This window comes from Oryzias melastigma, linkage group LG17 (genome assembly GCF_002922805.2).
Source record: "Oryzias melastigma strain HK-1 linkage group LG17, ASM292280v2, whole genome shotgun sequence".
NCBI lineage: Eukaryota > Metazoa > Chordata > Actinopteri > Beloniformes > Adrianichthyidae > Oryzias > Oryzias melastigma.
Genome location: NC_050528.1, coordinates 29192160 through 29215958, shown reverse-complemented (window position 1 = coordinate 29215958; position 23799 = coordinate 29192160). Strand labels below are relative to the sequence as shown.

The 23799-nt window shown below is 38.1% G+C and overlaps 1 protein-coding gene across 2 annotated transcripts in view; it reads left to right on the top strand.

Annotated features, from left to right (window-relative positions):
* The window catches only part of ak5 (adenylate kinase 5), a 99590-nt gene that overhangs the window by 23990 nt on the left and 51801 nt on the right, over positions 1–23799 (top strand). For both annotated transcript variants that reach the window (XM_024281640.2, XM_036216425.1), the window contains exon 6: positions 19407–19598. In XM_024281640.2, the coding sequence (XP_024137408.1) occupies positions 19407–19598 (192 nt within the window). The remainder of the gene's footprint in view (positions 1–19406; positions 19599–23799) is intronic.

Sequence of the window (23799 nt, the reverse complement as noted above, 5' to 3'; positions counted from 1 at the left end):
ATTATCCCGTCAAACAAAATGCCAATATTACAACTTTACGTAAATAATAAAAAGTAACAACATCGATTGACAATATGTATTTTATTAATGTTCTACCTAACTGTATTTTCATTTCCTCTCTTAGATCGTTCTCAAATCTAAATACAAATGTGAATAATCCCTCAATATTGGAGGTTCTATTGAAAATATTTCTTTTGAGCAGATATTATTCTAACAGGTTCAACTTTTTCTTGATGTTATTTGCACGTGTTTTAAGTGCGACCACGCACAAAAACTGATGGAAAGTCATGTTGGCCACACGTAATAGGCTACATGCTGCAAAGATGCATAGTACTGCATTTCCGTGTGGATTTTAATTGCATTTAAGGCTAAATTTAAGTTGTTTTTCTGGGTATTTTAGGGGGTAATTTCAAAAACAGGAATCGTTTGGCATAGCGAATATTTTATGAGCAGCTTTTAAGCTACGTAACGTGTTTTCATCTTTCAAAATAAGAAAAAACAAAAAAAGTCTCAGCACTGGCCGTATGTATTTAGAAAATTACATCCACATAGTCACTTTCATATTTTTGGCAACAGTTTATTAAGAATTTTGTCATTTTCTACCTTCATTTTCCCGCAGATTGGACACAGTTTTGAGCATAAGCAAAGGGGAGTAACGATAGAACCACGGCTGAGCGAACAGCGGCTCACTGACCGCAGTAGAAAACATTACAACAGTAATTTGTTTTATTTTTATGTAAGACATGCTAAAATCGTCTGACTTTTAAATAAAGTATATTTGATTTGATTTTGCTCTATTTTGAGTGTATGAATGGACATTTAAATAACATTTAACTGGTGAGAAAAGATCTTCTGCAGCTTTACGCCCCATACCCAAAGCTATTGCTAGCATTAGCATTAGCATACATTACAGGAATAAAATCATAATTACCTTCATAATCAAACAAGCAGCATTCAATGAAGTACTTGTACTCCGTCTAACTACTACCAGGTTGTCAGATAGAAATAATCCAGGACTCGTTTAATATCATCCATATGATTTTGGGGAAGCAGCTGTGCAGCTTTCTGCAGACAGGACAAGAGACATCTGTTTTTGATTTGTGAACAATTAAGAGAAGAAATAAAAAGATAAATATTGCACAATTTTCCACTACATTTGGTAAGGTTACGTAAAATTGTGTTAAACAGCGCTCAGTTCTCCACTTTGCCCGGAAATAACTTTACACAATTACTGCTATATCACCATTTTGTGCGACGTCACGTGAAATGAGTCTGTTGTTTTGATTTTACAGAAGTTTAGTTAATTCATGAAATGTAAGTCATTTTTGTGAATTAAAAACTTTAAGGTCAGATGGATACATCCAGAAATGTTACTTTGACAAAATATTTTCAAATTATATATTCATAACTGGTGGTACTTTACTACCTTCTTTGAGGCCCAAAGTGCTTTACAGCCAGAGAAGTTACTTTAAGTATACTTCTAAGTATACTTTTTTAAACTTGAAGTAGCCCAAATTAGTTCCAAGAATTATACTTGTTAGTAAACTGCCAATGTACTTTTTAAGAGTACTTGGTACACTTGGGAAGTATACTTTAAAACATATGCTTGAAGTATACTTATTTTTGGTAAGGGTAGACAGGAAAAGTAATTGTTTTACTGTACTTACATTTTATGAAAGCAGCTATACGGCTTTATAGTGTCAGTCAAAGAAAATGCATTACTCCTTACTAGAGAAAGTATTCATTTACATTACCTGTTCTTTAAATAACAAAAGGATTAGATTATTTTGGTTGTCCCCTTTTGATATCATTGACTTTTAGTTTATAAATGCATTTTGGGTGAATCTAATTTGCAGAATTTAGCTGATGGTTGCTTAAACAATGTGGCAAACAAAATAAAAGGAAGTTGATTTTGTAGGTCACTTCCTGTGGGCTTTATTTTATAATTAAAGTCATTTCAAATAAACCAATTCTCATTTCTAATGAAAGAGGTAGTGGCCCAGAAATGTTTTTGTCACTTATCCTTGTCTTGTGAATACAGATTTAAGATGTTTTATGTGAATTTGTGGAATTGTTTCAAAAACCAGTGGTCTGAGTTCACACTGAGACGTCTGAACTGTGACACAACACATCCATGTTTGGGGTTGGAGGCCATCTAAATCTGAAAGTGTGTGACCGTGAGCCTTTTAGATCTGTAGGTCACCGTGACATCAGTCAAAAGAGAATTATCCAGCCCCCCCATCCCACATCAGGATGATGCAAAGTGCATTGAAGGAGCAAAAGGATCCTCTATTAGAACATTCTACCACACTGTATGGTCACATGACTTGGATAAATTCCAAGTGTTTCATTGGACTGGAATGATAGGTGATCAGTTTCTGCTGCTTTATGTGTGTGTTGTCCAGTGCGATGGTCATTTTTACCTGACAGTTAAATAAACCTGCCTGTCAGGATGTGGTGGAGGACCCAAAAGCAGGAGACCAGGCAAGGTGGCAGAGAAGTAAAGCATTTTATAAATAACTGAAACATGACAAAAATGAAAAACCATGAGAGCAACAAAAAAAGTGGCATAACAGAACAGAGCAGATGACCCGACACTGAGGATGGAAAACCAGACACTTAAATACACTGAGGTTGATTAACTAAATCAAGACAGGTGTGGATGATTAAACCTGAACATGGTGAGACTGACAGTGAAAACAGAAGATGACACAAGCACAAAAACGTCTCCTGCTGGGTCCAAGGTGGTCGGAAAATGACAAAACCTAAACATAGAATCATGACACTACCATGTCTGAATCCAAATGGGATTTTCCAAAATCAATTATAATCACTTTATTTCCTTTTGAAACAATGTTATAATGGTGTATTCCATTAACAACTTGTCTCTGACAGATCGATCTGGTTGGATTGTAAGAATATGATTAAATTCACAGATGAATCGATGAATCCTTACACCTATAATTACTTATTAGACTGTACATCACAACCAGGATTTAGCAGAGATTTTAAGGAGTTTTTGATTCAAATCTCAGTGTCCAAGCTGGACTTTAGTTCGACATGAGGAACAGTTGTTTGACTGCAGGTTTTGAAGTCAATTTTCTTTCTGATAAGCAGATTTCTTTTTGCTCATAAAGCTCAGTAATGCTCAGATATAGTGGTTGCTGAATGAAAACGTAAGAACAGCCTTGTGGCCAAAGATCTTTAAAGAGGTCTTTAATATACAATTAAATGCAGTTTAATATTTTTCACACATCAATGTAAATATTAAACACACAATCAGGCATGTTAGTAATAATTTTATTAAAGAAAAAAAAAAGATAACTTGTATAGAAAACACTATAGCAACCTAAGTAACATAGAAAGCAAGTTCATGATTTCATTCAGTTTTTCAAGCAGTAAAGGATGAAAAAAACAAAGAGGTTCTGCACAAGTAATCCCATGCAGGTAGTCAAGCATGTCCATCATCCAGATCCAGAAGGTGATCCAGAAAGCATAAGTGGAGACAGATTCCATCTCATTTGGCACATTTCACATGCTGGCAGGCCGGCCGGCCAGCGGCAGGAAGACGTGGTCAGGGGCAGAAATGATCAAAACACTTGGCAGACAGAAGAAGCATAAAGAGAGAGGCTGGAGCGTGAAACCAACTGTATTCAGTGGACTGACAGAGAAGTGGACTGAAGAAAGCTGCTAAATGGAGCAGAAAACAGGTCAATTCAATGAACACAGTTATTGTAGTGGGACGCAAAAACAGTGTACAACAGGAAATGAACAACAAAATGAAAGTCCAAAACATGAAGGTTGTCCAAAGAACATAGAAGAGCTAGAAAATAAATCTAAAATGAATAAACTCCCGTTTTTGCATTTTTAATACCTAGTTTGTAAGTATGTGGTCCACAATTAACTAAAAATATTTCACTTTTCCTTTGTGAAAATCTGCAGGTGTTTGAAGTGCTGAAGGAAAACAGACTAACTTTTATTTTTTATCAAGCAAATATAGTTTAGATAAATTATTTGATTTGTGAAAAAGGATCAGATTCCCTCAGAATGAACTTCTGGATGGAGGTGTCTGCTGTAAGCAGCAGCTGCAACAGCAAAACTCAACATATTAGCAGGAGAACACTCACTGAGCTTTAAGCAACAGTTTAGTCCATTTCCTGAAGATATGAAGGGATTAATATCAAAACTGTGCTATCATCAACCATGATTTCCTTTTGCATTTTTAATTAGTTACATGGCAAAATGTAAATTTTTTATCCAAAAGATCTCCTGGAAGCAGTTCATCTCAGTTTGCCAATTTATTCCACAAAGGTAATTAGAAAAACAATTTAAATTTGAACTGACGGATCAGCCGCCCTGCTGTGAATACAGTGATGTCAGTGAGGTCATATATCTGTGCACTTACAGGATAATTTTAGAAAACTTTTTTTTTTAATTGTGTCTTTTAATGCACATTTTATCCTCTGATGATGCCTAACTTATGATAAGACTGTGTTTTGGTATAGAATGCTACAGTCACTGTCTGGATACTGCCAGAGGGAAATAAAGAAGCTGAAGGATTTGGTGTGATTCAGTTCTCTGACCAATCCTTTACTGCGGCTAAAATCAGCAAATCTAGCAGGAAGCCAGTTAAATGCAAACCTTCACATGTTCATATGTGATTAAAGAAATCAACCCATATTCTCATGTAGCATATTTAAGCCCTTTAGTCTGAGCCTTCGTTGCCTTTTTAAACTTTATTTCCTGGCAATCTCACAAAATAAAATCTACACTTTTAGGAGCTTCGATGGCAGAGTAACAGCTGCGTGCCCTAGGGTTAAATAAGGACCCGGGAAGGTTCACTGGAGATGTAAACACGCAGATAACACTCCAGCGAATCCGTGTTTATAACTGTGTCCAAGAGACCGCACATAAACAACTCTGTCACGCTGACCGGACAGCAGCCGATGACCACCCGGCGCAGGAGCAACGCTCCTGGGATTTACAACATACTCACCAGACTGGGCTGGTCATTTCTGAATAACCTATTCTGGGATGCTGTCAAAGGAAGAGTTTAAACTAGGAGTCTGTAAACTTTAGCACAAAAAGAACCATTTAGGTGAGAAAGTCCCAAAAAACACACAACACATGATTATAGGCTATTATTGATGATTTTGTGACCATTTAACTATTCGTTTATATATGTACAATATTTGAATAATATAAATGTTATATTTTTCTATAAAGTAAAAAGTGAAAAAGTGAAGGAGAAAAAAAGTAAACTAACTCAAACCGCACATAAACAACTCTGTCACTGCTGAACGGACAGCAGCCAATGACCACCCAGTGCAGGAGCATCGGTCCTGGGAGTTACAACTGAGTCACCAGACTGGGCTGGTCATTTCTGAATAATCTATTGTGAGATGCTACAAAAAAGTGGCTCTTTTACCCCTCCATATTGGCTCTTTTACCCCTCCATTGCGCCTCTTTTACCCCTCCATTGTGGCTCTTTTACCCCTCCACTGTGACTCTTTTACCCCTCCATTGTGGCTCTTTTACCCCTCCACTGTGACTCTTTTACCCCTCCAGTGTTTCTCTTTTACCCCTCCATTGTGACTCTTTTACCCCTCCAGTGTGGCTTTTTTACCCCTCCATTGTGACTCTTTTACCCCTCCACTGTGACTCTTTTACCCCTCCAGTGTGACTCTTTTACCCCTCCATTGTGACTCTTTTACCCCTCCATTGTGACTCTTTTACCCCTCCATTGTGGCTCTTTTACCCCTCCATTGTGCCTCTTTTACCCCTCCATTGCGGCTCTTTTACCCCTCCATTGTGACTCTTTTACCCCTCCAGTGTGGCTCTTTTACCTCTCCACTGTGACTCTTTTACCCCTCCATTGCGGCTGTTTTACCCGTCCATTGTGACTCTTTTACCCCTCCATTTTGGCTCTTTTACCCCTCCATTGTGCCTGTCTTACATCTGCATTGTGACTCTTTCCACCCTCCATTGCGGCTCTTTTACCCCTCCATTGTGCCTCTTTTACCCCTCCATTGTGGCTCTTTTACCCCTCCATTGTGACTCTTTTACCCCTCCATTGTGGCTCTTTTACCCCTCCATTGTGACTCTTTTACCCCTCCAGTGTGGCTTTTTTACCCCTCCATTGTGCCTGTCTTACATCTGCAATGTGACTCTTTCCACCCTCCATTGCGGCTCTCTTACCCCTCCATTGTGCCTCTTTTACCCCTCCATTGCGGCTCTTTTACCCCTCCATTGTGACTCTTTTACCCCTCCAGTGTGGCTCTTTTACCTCTCCACTGTGACTCTTTTACCCCTCCATTGCGGCTGTTTTACCCGTCCATTGTGACTCTTTTACCCCTCCATTGTGGCTCTTTTACCCCTCCATTGTGCCTGTCTTACATCTGCAATGTGACTCTTTCCACCCTCCATTGCGGCTCTTTTACCCCTCCATTGTGACTCTTTCTGCCCTCCATTCTTACTTTTTTACCCCTCCATTGTGACTCTTTCTGCCCTCCATTCTTACTTTTTTACCCCTCCATTGTGGCTCTTTTTCCCCTCTATAAAGTAAGAATTGAGAGGGTAGTGAAAGGAATGAAAAGTAAACAAACTCAAACTTTAACTCATTTACAAACAGTTGAAGGACAGTGTGTATTACAACATTTTGACACATTTTTGTGCGTCTTGTCCTGTACTACAAAAAATCGATGGAGGTCAATAAGCACAACCAGTATCAAGCCACACCGGATGATTAAGCAAAATTTCTATTTAAAAAAAAATAAGAACTTTGAAATGTGTCCGTATAATACGGCAGGGGTCACTTAAGTAGCTCTGATTTCATTTTGGTTTGTTAGATTCACATTTCTGGCAGAGATGCACCAACAACAGTGAAATTAACCTTTTGTATTTCATCACTGCTGACATTACACTTGCTGCTACTACTTGTGACAGGGAGTCTTTTATTTTGAAAGAAACTTCTGTCAAAAGTTTGAAGAAAAGGGCTATTTTCTTTTAATGTTTGTGTCTTATTCATGCAAAATGAACAACAGTTCATTTATTTCTATCGTAGTTGTAACAATAGCATACATACGAATTTGTGCCCCCTTTTTTTAAAGGGTGAAGGAACGAAGACTGACGCTCCAACTGTTAGAAATCAACCCGAATGGCTCCTTCCAAGTTGAAGGTTGCAGACTAGTCTGACTATATATTAAACCTTTTACTATCATCTCACTCAATGATGTGTTTTTATCTAAACATAAACAACAAAAATTAACTAAAACTAATTTAAATAAAAATCAAAGCCGATATTTTTTTTTTTGAACTGTTATCAATGGAGTGTAGAGAAAGTAGCTCCAGAGCCCTCAGAGTCCAGGTTTAAACATACAGAATTATGCCCTGAAGGATTTTTTAAACAGGGGTTTATATTTCACAATACCCGTGAAGGCACCCAGAACTCTTTCTTCAACGTTCCTATAAAAAAAATCAAGAGAAAGAGAACTCCAGATTCATTTTCAAGATCGTACCAGGATGGTCTTTACTTGTTTGGGTCAATTTTAAAACATTTTGTGCAGATCTATTGATGTTTTAAGAAGCAGGACATTCTATTACTCATGCAAGACAAACAATAGTGATGCAGCTTTGCCCCAAATTGTTCTGGTAGCTTGTTACAACAGTCAGCCTCCACCACACGAGCGCTGAGTGGAGCTGAATGCTGAACACTAAAGTGCTTAAATGGCTTTGATCCAGCCTCCATCCAACAACCGTCCATTCTCCTCTTCATTTTCTTAGCAATCAGTTGTAGTAACAACATCGTCCTTTCCTCTTCGTCTGCAGGAAGAGCTGTTATTGTCATGCTGCTGCTGCTGGTGTGTTGCTGCAATGTTTAGAGCTGCAGCCTTTGCTTCAGCGGGAAGGTCTTATGAGGATGGCTCAAGGGTTCTGCCCCTGAGCCTCCAGTGGAGTTTATATCATTTTTTCTGAAATTGGTCTTTCTCTTGCAGTCGTGCATGAAATACAGACTGATGCACTTTTTTTCCAGTTGATCAACGAAAAGCCTCGATCACATAAATACTGGTATTGTTCTCAGCCCCTGAAAGTCAGTCTGCTGGATGGTCGCTGGTTTGGTCAAAAATAAATCACAGCTTCTTACTGAGTTCATGTTGGTTCAGGCTTGAACACAGCCATGCTGCTCCCTTCCAGTCTTAAAGCTGCAGCTTCCTGTGCAGCATCTCATATCAAATGCTTATCTGATAAAACAGCTTCTGTTCTTTTCTCTTAGTTGATACTTTACCTTGAAAATAACTTTTTTTTTTTTTTTCTAAAAGACCGTTAAACAAAGAAAGATGCTGGTGAAGTAAATACAGTGTCTGCAGTTGCTAGGGAACATCTTTGGGTTCATTCAGAAAGCGTTTACATTTCTGCAAACACATGTCTTCTGGAGGTCAAGCATGACCTGTACATCAATACTGGCGCCTGCTGATGTGTTTCTCTGATGTGATCTAATCAAGGCCAGCAACAGAATTTATGGTATTCTATATATAGATGAAATTGCTTAATGCAGAAAAACCGATGCAGAAGTAAAGGAAGAGAAAATGAGGCCATCCTTATGTAATGACTGTTTTTAATGAATGTTTTACGCCAAAAACACGCTTTGTTTTCATCTGTTAAAGTTTGTTGAGAATCAAACACATTTGGATCTTCTTGGAGTCAAACTGTTGCAAGAAAGTGTATTTAATTTACTTTTATTTCCCACTAACTTGAGAGTCAATTAGCTTATCATTTCATATTACAAAGCAATTACACAGTGTTTGTCCTGAACCAGCAGCCTGCAGCTGAGCTCCGAATGCTGCACAGCACTTTTAGTCAGCTTATTGTAGCGCCGTTAAACGTCCCAGAGGAGCTGCTTAAGACTCCTCTCTCCATCATTAGCAGCAGCACGACGCTTGTGGGCCAACAGAGGAGTTAACAGACAGCGGAGAGAAAGAGGCGCTGATGGAGAAGCTGCTGTGATTAAAGATGAAGGAGCCAGACAGACGTTAGAAATTCAGAGCCTGGAAACTTCCTGTGGCTCCAGGCGAAGAATCAGACGTTCGGGTTTTTGGTCTTTGCTAAACTTGAATGCAGTTTATTTAATATCGTTTTAGATTTATAACAAGGAACATTAACACCCACCTGAGCTCTTAATGCCTAGCTATTGTCAGCTGTCAGATTCATGTGTGCTAACGAGACAGGTCTACTTTCAGATAGGATTATAGCTCTGATTCTATCCATCAAATCAACAACATAACAATAAAACAATACAGATTTTAGCACTCCTTCCATGCACATTGTTTTATATAAAAGCCAAAACAGCTGCATTAAAACCTTCAGGAACAGAGAAAAAAACTTCATCCTTGAAGAAATTCTGAACAAAAAGGAAGTTGCAGCAAACAAACCGCAGTGAAATAAATAGAACTGCAGCCAAATGTAATTAAACTTTATCCACTGAGGTGTAAGCATGACAAATTACTTTTTAGAACCAGAAAGAGCTAATTCAAATTTAATGCAAGAAGTTGGCATTTGCCAAAATGTTTCTCCACTTGTATCTAATTTACATCTTTAGTTTCTATAGGAAAATAAGGATGGTTCTCTCTCCCAGTGGGAGCTCAGCGGTTTTCCTCAATTGTTTTGTTAACTGGTTTAGTGTAAGTTTCAGATAAATGATGTCGGAAAGTGTGTTGTTAATTTGTAATCAATCAACTTTCATATACTCAATATTATTGCCAAACCTGTTAATGTTTAATGTTAGGATAAAGACTTTGCACAAATGTTTTTAATGCTACATAAATGTTAGATCACTCAGGCTGATGACTCAAAGTCAACTTCAGATGAAAATCCTGTTTTTGAGTTTTTAACATGTATTTGTGGCATTTTTCTTATGAAAGAGAACAAATTTAATAAGAAATCCTTTTGTTTTTGCATTTTTTTGTATTTCTCCTTTTAAATCTGTCAATCAAACTGTCTCAGACAGACTCTGTTTGAATGAATGATCTTCTTTCCATCACAACAGCTCTGCTGCACATGCACTAAACCCTCATCCGTCACCATACGGCTGGACATTAACCGTATTGCTTGAAGATTTACACTAGCAAGACAAAGAGCTGTTATAATCAGACAGGGGGGATCAGGGGCAGGGCTACTCTGCTCAGCTTCAAAAGCCACGCCCCCTCAGAGGAGATTTTGAAAACGGAGGCTTCACATCAATATGAAAAATGTTTTTTAAGACATTTAGGTTGTGGGATTTTGCTTAAAAACTTCTTGATCAAAACACTACTGGGAATGTTTTTTAAAATACAAATAAAAATTGTCATAAGTGGACTTTACGATTTATTTATCATTGATCTGCATGCTTTGCCCCCTAGAGTTGAGAATGTAAACTGCAACTCAACAAGATGTACAGTGAAACTAAAGATACACTTTTTATTTTTAAAGAAAAAGGTCTAAAACCCTTGCAGATTTGTAACTAATGCAAATTATTTATTGATTTAACTCTTCAACACCAGATCTCAGGGTTTGTTATTTGACTTACTTTAGCCTTTAAACCATTAACACTAAAATTATCTTAAATCTGACACAAAAAGGAAATCATTCCATGACAAAGACAAAAGAATGCACCTAAAGTTGGCAAAATTAAAACAAATGTAAAAGCTGAACCACAAAAGGACTAAACAACTATTTTGTTTAACTCAGTCCTACTTTCACGGCACAAGAAAAAGAGAAGGAACAGAAACCCCCAAATATTTAACCTTTACCTCCACACCAAACATAAAAACAAAACATGACTTCATAAATCCAAGAAAACAACACAGATGGAGCTGAAAACTCATTAGGACACGGCTTTTATTCTGGAGGATTCAGTGCTTTCCTCTGGACTGTACCCACTCCAGCTTGGGAATGAGCATGCCGTTCTCCGAGGACGCTCAGCATCCATTTTCATTACTCACCCCAAGCTGCCACTTTGCCCTTTACAGAATCACAACAGCCATTTATGAGCTGCTGCTCATGGACCTCCGCAGTCTTTATAGCTGCCCTGAGAGACCATCCTCTCCTTCATCCTCCCATCATGCTTTTTCACAAACCTGGATATAGCGTCCAGTCATCTGAGCTAATGGGCACAAAATAATTCATCTTTCCTCAAACATCTATAGTTCATCAGGAGAAAAATGTCTACAACTATGAAACTAACTGTTTCTCCGTCTGACTTAATTTTTTGTTTGCGGTTATTTATTAAAAAAAAGCTTCAATCAGTGGCTCTACAGTAGTTTTTCTGCTCAAATTTGCCAAGTTTCCTACTAAAACAGTGAATATGAGACCTGGTTGGCACGGCTCACTGACGCTGCACATTCCCCTTAACTTCAGAGAAGTGAGACATCATGCTCGGAGAAAAACTAATTAGCCTACTGCATATTGTGAGAGCACATTGCTTCATTCACCTCCTCCCTGGAGTCTGAGACTTCCACAGGCTGCAGGCAAAGTTAAACACAACAGTGACGTTACATAACTGCTGTTTCTGCAGGTCCACAAAGCTCTCCCACTCACAACAGAACAAGACAACATTTATGCTCCCTGAACATGCAAACAATAAACCTTTGTCTTTTCAAATGTGCTGATTGATAATTAGATTCTGGGCTTTTAGACACTTATTCATGTAAACAATCGATTCTGTAGAACTGTCACAGACGGGCAGACAGCTGGTTCCACGTGCAGCTGGTTTATTAGTTCAGACAGGAACTAAGCACAGCTAAAAGTCTATGAAGCTAAATCAGAGTCTGACAGGCAGGGGTCAGTAACGAGCATGGGGTCATCCAAGAGAGATGTCAGAGTCCAGATGAGGGTCAGGACAGGCGGCAGGCAATCAGAGATAAAGCAGGTTCAGGAATAGAAGATCAGATCCAGATAGAAACGCTCAGTAATGCAGGCAGGGTGGCACAAACAATACTTCACACCCAGTCAGGCTCTGTGCAGTGCTTAATTAACAAGTCGGTGATTGGCAATTGAGAGTCAGCTGAGGAGGAAGTGTACGCTGGGGTTGCTGGGAGATGTAGTGCAGTCTGTACTCTGGAGATGGCCCCCGCCGGTGACCAGAGGGGGAGACAGAGAGCTGACTCCTGACAAGAACAGACGTCTACAAAGATGGTAAAAGAGCCATTTGGTCCAGAATGTTACTGACCTAAACCCAGCAAGAGCTACAAACTCCCATTTGACCATTTAAAATATATAAACTATGTTTTGTGACCATGAAATCATTTAAGTGACCATTAAGTCACTTTGTTCTAAATTTATAAAATTTAGCTTTTAAATATTCAACCAAATCGGAATATAGCAGTGTCATATTTTTTACAAATGTAACTTTATTTTACTTTGGAGAGCAGCACATCCTTCAGTTCCTTTCAAAATAAAATACTCCCTATGTCAAATAGGATGCTCCTGTTGCAGCGGATCTACTAGAATAAAAAAAATGAAGAAAGTCAAACATGGAATTTTTAAAAATCATAATGACTTTGGTGAACCATTACCCCTTTTCTCTTTTACTATCAAATATAAACATGACATTAGTGTAAAATCCAAATTTCACATATAGATTTTGGTATTCGAAGAATGAACCCCTTTGACAGTAGAATAAACATTTACCATAATTTCACTCAGTTGTCTGACGTGTCAAAAATATAAAAGAAAACCCTACAAACTACAAACCCATTGTTTTTTCAGTTCGTTTGCATTTCTCTTCAAACCCAAAGAGCCAACCAACAGTTTGCAGACTCCTGCTCTAGAACCTTTTGTGATGTTTTTGAAATCACTTCAGCAAGAAGAATCAGTGTCAGACACACAAACATTTATTTATTTACAGATTCCTCCAGAAAAAAAAAAAATCTGGGTGTCTGAGCACTGACAATATGATTCTAGTATGCATCTTACACAATTACCTGACTTCATCCAAGTTAGCATTCTTAAAAAACTGCAGACTCCACGATAAGGACATCTTTTTTCCTCTTTTTCTGTTATTCTAGAGCAGCTGTAGCAAGGCCATTCAAACCCCCTGAGTGTGTCTGCTGTTACTCCTTGTCAGAATTGGCTGAAGACTTGAAAAAAAAACATAGTTTCTCGCTGACAGATGGAGGCGTCTGCAGCTACAGATGTTCAGAGAGGCAGAGCAAAATAGAGCATTGCAGCACAAAAAGATGATTTCCTTTCATGCTGCAGCTTTGGCTGATAAATACAGGTAATATTTTTAGTTTGTACAGTGTTTATTTCTGCTCATCTCTGTAGATGAGTCATTGATTCTGCCCAGATAAAAATACAGAAAAATGCGTGAAAACATGAAAAGAATCCTTTTTTTTAATATATTATTTGGGTTTGATTGAATCAATTTCCAGAGAGGTGACTAAAAGGGATTTCAGCTGCACTAAACCGAGGCAGGTCAGCATCTGCTCTTCTGTTTGAAGTTTGTCCTTCCCAGATTTTAACCGGAGACAGCATCAATGACTCAACAGCTGGCAAAAAAAAAACATAAATTCAGCTCAATCCTGATCTTTAGCCTCATGTCATGCAAGCTTAAATGTTTTAAATACAGATACCTCCTAAATCGTTGTTAAAAATCACTGCTGTGACCGACCATCTGCCCAAATTTACCCCCCAACCTGAGGACGTCTGAGATTCTTTATTGTCTCTATGGAAACAAAAAGTTGGACTTCCAAACAGAGTCCTGCAGTCAGACTGACATGCACCTCAGAGGATGTCATTCATGCTATTTTTAGCTCTGGCAGCTCCGCAGATCAAATGCAGACTTCATCATGGAAATGAAACAAAATCTGATGGAAGAAAAGCTCTAATGAGTTTTTGAGATGGAAGGTGGTGGAGAGCTGGATGAACAGTTGCCAGGCTGACAATGAGGCGAAGGTTTGACTCACTTTAGGACGGAGCTTTTAAACCACTTTCTGATGCTGACTGATAGCAGCTTCTCCTCATACCACCAGACATTCCTGCACTAATTAAAGAAAGTCTTTGTGTTGCATTGTTGGAAATGACAGTTTATTGTTCAGGCTTTGATCTTTTAAGTATTTCAACTTTTTGTGATTAAAAAAATACGTTTTTCTCAAGTGGATCATTTGATTGACTGAGTTACATCTTAGATGTTCCCTTCACTGTTAAGTAATCCTTTGAAGTGTTGCTTATTTCAAGGTTATTTCATTCAAAAGTTTTAGTTTTTTCATGAATGTTGCACCAAAATAAACATCCGAGTGCCTTTATTTCACTTTCCAGCCATTACTTTGCAGACAATGTTTTGAGACTTTCCTGAACTTCCTTGAGAGTGTAGAAAAGTTTTCATGCTGCTCGTGTTTCTTTACTTCATGTTACTTATCTTAACTTTGAAAACAAAGTACCTAAGCAGGAAAAAAACAGCTTATTTAACTCAAAAATAGAAGTGCCGTTTGTCAGACAGCAGCAGAATTTTTTCTACAAACATTTTCTTTCAATTGAAAGAAGATGCAACCAGATGTCAGATGTAGATGTGTCATGAACTGACTGTAGCGTGCTTCAGGGAGGATGGAAAATGGCAATTATCTGATAAGAAAAGCAAAAAAATCTCATCCTAAATGCTAAAAGCTATTTTCAGCTCAACAATGAAACCACCGCCAGACAAAACAGCATCTTCACTGACAATCTGCCTTTAAAAATGCTGCTATATCATACTGTTGTTATAAAATGCATAATAAATTCTCATTTCTAACCCTTGCAGTCATGTAGCTGCAGCTTCACACAGCTTTCTGTGTTTCCCCTCGCTGTGCTGATTTGTCACTTTTGTCAAAAGTGACAAAAGATCTTTTTCTCTCATCTTTCTCTTCTCCTGTCACCTTCTGGATGCATATTAAAAATCCCTGAAAGCCATTTCTTATTATATTGATTAATGCAACAACCTCATCAGCTCATCTGCAGGTGATCCTAACCAGGGGTTTGACAAATAATCCGATTTGTCATGTTTTTTGAGTTTTTAACGCGTTTGTGGCATTTTTCTTATAAAAGAGAACAAATCTGATAAGAAATTATTTTGTTTTTTCATTTCCGAGTATTTCTCCTTTTAAATCTGTCAATCAAACTGTCTTGGACAGACTCTGTTTGAATGAATGATCTTCTTTCCATCAAGAGCTCTGCTGCACATGCACTAAACCCTCATCTGTTCCTAGTGTCTAGTTCAGGTTCTGGAGAAGAGAAGATGGTATCTTCACATTGACTGCAGTCAAATGAGCCGCCGTTCACATTTCTGTGGTCAAATCAGCATCACTGGATTTTTGGTGTGAGTTTCATCCAATACTTACGGTAGCAGGACTGAGAACGCTGGAAAATCTCCACCAGACTCCACAGAGCTTCTTGATGTGACCACGGAAATGTGAACGGCGGCTCATTTGACCGCAGTTGGAAAGGATTGTAAATCAATGAAAGAGCATTTTGATGTTAGCTTTGATTATTTTATCAAGAACTCTGAGAAACCAATGATTGAATGTATTGATCACAGTCAATAAACATTGGAGAATTAGCTAAAAGAGTCTTTGGTGAACTGGAAGGAGAAAGAATCAGGATTTTGGAGGAAGTTCTGTCCATGAAGATCTTCACTTCCTCGTCCAGCTGACATCTGGATCAGAACCATACGGCCGGACATTACACATGTTGCTTGACGTTTTTATGTAGCAGCGGTGAAGATTTACGCTAGCGAGACACAGAGCTATCATAATCAGACAGGGGGGAACAGGGCTGCTCAGCTCAGCTCCATAAGCCACGCCCCCTCAGAGGAGATTTTGGAAACAGAGGCTTCAGATCAACATGAAAAATGTCTTTTTAAGACATTTAGATTGTGAGATTTTGGCTAAAAACTTCATAATCATAATTTAGCCACAACTGGGAAAGTTTTTTTAAATATAAAATTGCCATAGGGGGACTTTAATTTTGATGTTGTTCATGAACAAGTGCTAAACAACTGACTCATTTCTAACTGCTGCAGTCATTCTAAACATTAAAAACATTTTACTCTCTGGTCATCCGTAAACACAGACGTCTGTGGAGGAAACTGTGGGAACTGCTTCATTCTAAGTAACTAAAACAAAACAAAAAAGCAGAGAAGACCAACAAGTAAAGACAAAGATTTATAGACAATTCAAAATTAGGATAAATAGTCATGAATTGATTTGATTTTATTTTTTAAAAGTAAAATAAGATAAAGAAATACATGCATAAATACAGTGGTGGACAAAAGTGTTGGTACCCCTCAGTTAAAGAAGGACAAACCCACAATTCTCACTGAAATCACTTGAAACTTACAAAAGTAACAATAAACTAAACAAAATGAAAATTAAACAATCAAAATCAGCCATCAATTTTGAATTGTTGATTGACATAATTATTTAAAAAACGAACTAATGAAACAGGCCTGGACAAAAATGATGGTACCTCAATAAAAGATTGAAAACTATTTGACCAGAGTGACATGATTAACTCAGGTGTGTCCTTTCATTGACATCATAGGTGTTTTATTTATTGATACTTTTGTAAGTTTTGAGTGATTTCAGTGAGAATTGTGGGTTTGTCCTTCTTTAACTGTTTGTCCACCACTGTATTTACTCATATTTTTCCTGAATCTCGATTTAAAAATGTAAAGACCAAGTATAAAGGTAATCTGATTACATTTTCCCTTGAACTAAATGGTAATTTATCAGACAATATGTTGAGGAACTTCTGACCTTTTCACATTTAGCATGGCTCATTAAGCTGTGACCATCCAGTGATAACTCTGTGTGTTGTCTTCAGAACATTACAATTGAAAATATTCTGAGTATAAAAATGTTGTGTAAGTGCTGATCCAGCTGAAGTTCTGAGCAAACATCCGTCACCACACCGCAGAGGTCAGCTGCTTGTTCACTACAGAGAGTGTTTATTTTACCTGATTACTGTTGAGGCTCTTTATGAACCCTCTTGCATCGCAGACATTCTCTTGAGCGTTCGCCTCATCTCTGCTCAAATCCTTGGTAGACGGAGAGGTGATGGAGTCGCTCTGTTGGGACTGAGTACACAGTTGTTGTTAGTAAATGAGATCTGCTGCTCTTGATTACCAGTAAACAAAGAGGGTTGAGATTTAAGGTTAAAAACATTTGGATGAGTTGGAGAAGTCAAACACAGACCCGATTAAAAACTAAAACTTTAAGGAGAGTTTTAGATTTTTAGATTGAGTTTCTCTTCAATTCTGATCATCTGTAGGTTTGCCATGTATTTCCAAACTGCACTGCACAAATAGTCCCTTCTTTTACATCACTGCTGACTTAGAACGTGACTCCTTGTTTTACTTTTAAGTAACTTTTTTTGTTTCTCCTGTAGACGTTAAATACTATAATCTAGGATGACAAATGAAGATCGTGTCTCGCATTTTGTGCCTGTTCCACATATGTCGGTCTTCGTGTTTCATGCGTTCGTCATTCATTGATCGGCACAGATGTCCGTTGACGGTCATTGAAGTAGATGTACAAAAAAATCATGCAAAGATAAGATAAACCCGCGCTTCATTTAATTTCCTCACTTTCACAATCAGAGCACTGGGCAGAAATCCCATCAGCACCATGGACAGCAACCAATGCTTTGTTTTAATTAAACAGATTGAAAAAAACAATAAAATTATTTGTTATACACTATAATCATATTTATGAGACATACTCTGCCGACCTCTTGGTCAGGTCACCCTTGAAAAAGAGATCCTGATCTCAACGGGTTTTTTATCTGGTTAAATAAAGGTTACTAAGAGTTGGATTCCCCTGGTCGGCATCAGTTCTTAATCAACTTATTATGCATAGCGCTGGACTCCGCCCGCTGCTGAACAGTCATCATTCTAAACCGGGCAAAAATATTGAAGACCAAATTCACGTAAGGCCACATCAGCCGAGACCCTCGACCGACATCTGTGCACGTCGACGAAAGAAGAACGCAAGAAAAAATTAGAAATTACGTATGTCGCACATGTTTCACAAGGAAAATTTACAATGAAATTTGCATGAATCCCTAATGACTTGCATATGAACAGCAAAAAAATCACCCACAGTTCATGCATGATTTTCTTATTATGTGAACCCCCCCCAGTGTCCGGCGCCACACGGAATGCCGGTCGTGAGAGAATGCCTCTCTGAACATACACCAATCCTTCTTAGGGATCTCCGTAGCTGCGGTCTTTCTCTGTCTTGACACGGGCAGTGTCTGTCACCTATAGTAGCTGACTTAGAACTGATGCAGACCAGGGGAATCCCACTATTTAACTAAAACAAAGCATCACGAGGTCCCGCGCCAGGTGCTGTCCATGGTGCTGAAGCAATGAGATTTCTTCTCAGTGCTCTGATTGTCAAAGTGAAGAAATTCAATCTTTGTATGGTTAATCATTCATCTTCCAGTTTTAACATTGTTAATTCGGGATACGTTGTGAAAATTTCATGTCTTAAGACCACAATTTTTTCCAAGTATAAGTAACAGCTAGCATGTAGCTGAAATATTAGCTAAACTCCAAAATAGTCTAGAAAAGAAAAAAAAAAGCCTAAGTTAGCCAAAACACCTAGCATGTAGCTGAAATATAACCTAAACACAAAAATAGCCTAAAACACAAAAAAGCCTGAATTAGCCAAAACAGCTAACGTGTATCTGAAATATTAGTTAAATGTCAAAACAGCCTAAAAAAAAAAGCCCAAGTTAGTAAAACAGCTAGCATGTAGCTGAGAAATTGACTAAACACAAAATAGCCTAAAAAACAAAAAAACCTGAATTAGCCAAAACAGCTAGTATGTAGCTCAAATATTAGCTAAACTCCAAAATAGCCTAAAAAACCTTAATAAATGCCAAACTGGTCTAAAAAACTAGCAGAATGATATTATAACTTTCAACTTCACTACACTCTGACTCCATATAATATAAAGTAACAACTAATCGACTATTAAATTATTCGTTGACTATTTAGTAGTCGATTAGTCGACTAATCGTGGCAGCCCTACATTATAGCAAATATGACTTAGTTGAAATCGGTTTTGGTTAAGCTAACGGTCTGTTCTAGTTTTGTTTTTTCTAGGTTTTTCACTAATTCATTGTTTTCTAACACTGAAGTCGTTCCGCTTCTTCACAAAAGGCCACCAGCATTGATCCTCTGCAGACCTTGCGGAGATGAGGTCTTTATTTTTGTATGCACTGTCATTTTAGCATTTTAACTTCTTGACCCCTCATCACTGCTTTAAAATTGAGCCTGACCTCCTGCCCCAGCCTCTTTAGCGAAGAGCTCGGCTCACACACTCTGTGATTACCGCCATCACACATGAGCGATTCTCCAGACACGACTCCACACATCTCCTTTGTCCCTGCAGATCTGCACCCCCGACCTGGTGGTGTTCCTGGCCTGTGCAAACCACAGATTAAAGGAGAGGCTGCAGAAACGGGCCGAACAGCAGGGGAGACCTGACGACAACCCCAAGGCCATCGACCGCCGCCTGACCAACTTCAAGCAAAACACCATTCCTCTGGTCAAGTACTTCCAGGAGAGGGGCCTCATAGTGACGGTGAGTCTGGCAGAGAAGGTGGGAAGCTGTTTAATTTAGTTTCTTTTATTTATTGTATTTTTTTAATAGTTAACAGTATAATTCCAGTTGATTCCGAAGGAGAAAAGCGTCTCGGTGAGTTTTTTTTAGGGAATTTTGAAGTGTAGCCCTTTTTGCAGCTACGTGCTAGCTGTTTTTTTTTTTTTTTTCGTTTTTTTAGTCTAATTTGGCATTTAGCTAATATTTTAGCTATCAGCTTCAGGATTTTCAGCTATTAGCTTCAGTAATTTCAGCTATCAGCTTCTGCGTTTTCAGCTATCAATTTTCAACATCTTCAACTATCAGCACTAGCATCTTCAGCAGGCAAATTCAGCTTACAGCATTCACACTAGCATTACTGCTGCTAATGCTATATATCTAGTTCATAATTATATTAAAAAATTACAGTTTTAAAGTTTTAAAAATGTAGTTTTGGAGTGTTCAAAAACCCCTTGTGCGATTGAATTTGACAGCCCTGACTTAGATCTACTTAATCCTTTTTTTTTCCCAAGATGCTGGTGCACACGTCTCACCCTTTGTTTACTCTCTACCTTTTAGTGATCTTCTTTTTTAGAATTTTGATTCTTTTTAGTCATTGTAAATATTATATTAAGTCATCTTTCAGTTTTATACTTTTGTTTCATATTTAACCCTATTTAAATGATGATGTGAGCTCCTGACCTCTTGGCTATGTCACCCTTGAAAAAGAGATCCTGATCTCAATGGGTTTTTCACCTGGTTAAGCTGTAACTCAAGCTCTGGTAAAGAAAAACATTTTCAATAGACTGAGATATTCTCAGAGCTTCTGTAAATTATTCAAACCCCTGGGGTATGAATAATTTAGGGAAGTTCTGTTAATTTCACTTGGTCAGTCAGCTTAAAGCCTCGTCATTCACATCTATGATCTTTCAACTTTAAATCAAGCTAGAAGCTCGAGCTAATTCTCTTTGCTAGCTTACCTCATTGTTAAGAATCAAATCTCATTGATTAATCACATCTTTAACAGAAAGAAGTTAACTTGATTGCTACAAATGTAACTGCTTTAATAAATCAATAATGTTTTTAAATTCAGAGTCAAACTTTATTTATAAAGAACTTTTTATGCAGCAGCGACACAAAGTGCTTTACAGGTTTAAAACTTATTAAAATAAACTTGTAAAACACAAAATTAAGGAAGTAACGATTCTTTGTGAATCAGTAAAAAATCGATATAGATCATTTATGTCCAGCAGTGAATCTGTCAGAAACTGTTATCTGGGAACCTCTTGGTTTTAATTTTAGGGATTTTGTTCTTTCAGTTCTTTAAGTCATGGTTAGTTTGTTATATTTTCTGATTAAATGAAGCTTAGCAGTTCTTCATGTTCATCCCAGTGTGTTTTTAGCTTCTACATTTGTTTCACTTTCATCCCTTCATATATTTTAAGCTGATGTCTTAGTTGGTGGTTGTCAATACACATTTTCATCCCCTTTGTGTTAATTAAATGTCATCTTTTAAGGTTGTGTTTAAACAAATCAATGAACCAACTACAGTTTTATTTACAAATCAACATCAATTAATCAAATCCATGTACTTTTTTACATTAAAAGGACAATTTTTAGTCATTTTTAATTTAAGAATTTATAATTTATATCGATAAAAGTTCCACATGTCTTTGTTTTAAATCACCTGTAGAGTTTAAAGGGTATTTTATAACCATTTACAATTGTTTTTGAAAAGAATTTTGAAAAAAAAGATATTTTAAAACAATTAAATTGCTAATTGAATCAATAGTAAACATGTGAAATGCAGTGATACTTAGGCCTAGAATTCAATTGTGTTTATTATTCTCAGTATAATCTCCAGTAAACTGGCTGATAGTAAAGTCTAGCTTGGGGCTGTGCAGCAGTGATAACTCTAATGTTTCATCTGCAGCTTTCATCATCATCCAGTGTTTTAATTCTAGATATTTTTGTTTTACCTTTATTTAACTTTTAATTAGTCCCATTGAGATTACCAATCTCTTTTTCAAAGGAGTCCTGTCTCAGACAGCTGGACTGATCAACACAAAACATTAAAAAACAACAGTACAAATCAAAGACTAGTTAAAAGATTGCTGTAATACAGAAACCCCTTGTACATCCATGTTAGCACAGAGGCAAACAGCTTAGCTGGTTAGAAAAGCTATAAGACTGACCTTTGAGTAGGTTTAGTGTCTGGAGCATCACATTAATGGGGTTGATTAAACGCTCAAAATGGCAGAAAAAGAGAACTGTCATGTGAGACTCCAGCCTATTGTTATTCTTCTAAATGAAGGCTATTCCATCCAAGAAACTGAAGATTTTCTTTAACGGTGTGTACAACTCTCTTCAGAGAACAGCACAAACAGGCCCTAACTAGAATAGAAAACGAAGGTGGAGGCTCCGCTGCACAACTGAGCTAGAAGATAAGAACATTAGAGTCTCCAGTTTAAGAAATAGACGCCTCACTGGTCTTCATGGCAGCTTCAGTAAATAGTACTCATAAAATGCCAATGTCAATATGAAGGTTGAAGAATTATAAAAGAGTGTATTTCTCATTGGTTTAATGTTATCTTAACTGGCAAAAAAGCATAGGGCTTTTCTTTCAAAAATATAAACATTTCTCAGTGACCCCAAAGTTTTGAACGGTTGTGTGTATATATAAAGCTGTGATGGGTGTGGCAGTACCAAGCGATGGTAGCATCAAGCAGAAGGAACATGAGAAACTGGAGAAATACCAGAGAGGAACTGGAGAAAGCTTGGAAGGTGAAAGTGACAGTGGTGTCCGTGGTAGTTGGAGCACTCAGGGCTGTAACCTCCAAACTGGAGGAGTGGCTACAGCAGATCCCTGGATAGACCTCAGACATCTCAGTCCAGAAAAGAGCAGAGCTAGGAACAGCTAAGATACTGCAGGACTCTCAAGCTCCCAGGCCTCAGATAGAGGACCCGAGCTCGGAGGAGAAACCACCAGTGGAGGGTGAAAGGGGCTTTTTTAATGTATGTATATATATAAAATGAACAACTTAGACACATATGAATGACATGTGGCTACATATATGTGAGCGGTTAAACATCTAAATTATTATAGATTATTAATAGATAATAGATTATTATATTGTTATTGTGATACTAACATTGGCTTTGAGAGAGACACTAGAATTAAACAGATTTTGCAATAGATAGCCATGTGGAGTCACTTTATCCTACTTTGGAAAGAGTTGTAACCAATTCACGAAAAAGCAGCAGCAGCTCAGCCTGTCTGTCTTATGTTTGGAGTGTCACTGAGATTTCATGGAGGCATCAGAAAATGCACCACCAGCCTTGATAAAGTGCAAAGTATCTTATTTAGATGCAGCAGAAATGATAGAGTCTGTCTCTTGATGAATGCATGGACTGAACCCTGTCTGGCAGGTCCATGAATAATGTAATTAACCTCATGGCTTGGTATTCACTCTGACATACACGATTGATGGTGGGACCTGGTGTGGACAGGTGAGGGCCGCCGTGGTTATGCATTCAGTCAGGCACACAGCAGGGAGTCAGCATGCACGGCTGTGATGGACTTTCAAAGGCTAACAACCAACACAGTCGACTAGGATATGCTAATTATTGGTTAGTCTGATTCTTTAACATTTATGGAGACCTGTCACTCACCTGCTGCCGGTAGAAACCTTGTTGGCATTCTTGGAAATGCTGGAGTGTGAATGTCAGTGGGAATTCTGAAACGCCTGGAACTGTTGAATGTGATTGTCAGCTCTACAGAAAAGACAGACATTATTAGTCTACCTGAGCGAAGAGTGATGGGTTTAATGCAAGATGTTGGTACCATTAGTTTGCGGTTCTGGTCCACACACAGCTGCAGAAACAAAATGTGAGGCAGGCTGTGCTGAGGACCTGTGGGATCTCCATCCGTTTGTCTTTTGTGGTGCAGAGGATCATCGACTTATCCCTGATTTGTGCCAGTCGAGTGCTAATAGGAGATGTTGGCTCCAGAAAACAACAGCCCACTCCTGTCGTGGGAGTTCTATTGATCCGTCTGAGTCTTCATAAAGATCCTTCTTCCTAGCAGCTGAGGGAATACTCAGTACATCTCCTAGTTTACTGGCATTAGAAAGTGACTTGGTTTCCACGACTGTCAACCCCGAGTGAGAAAATTGGATTTAGCTTTTGTTTTATTGCCGGGAGC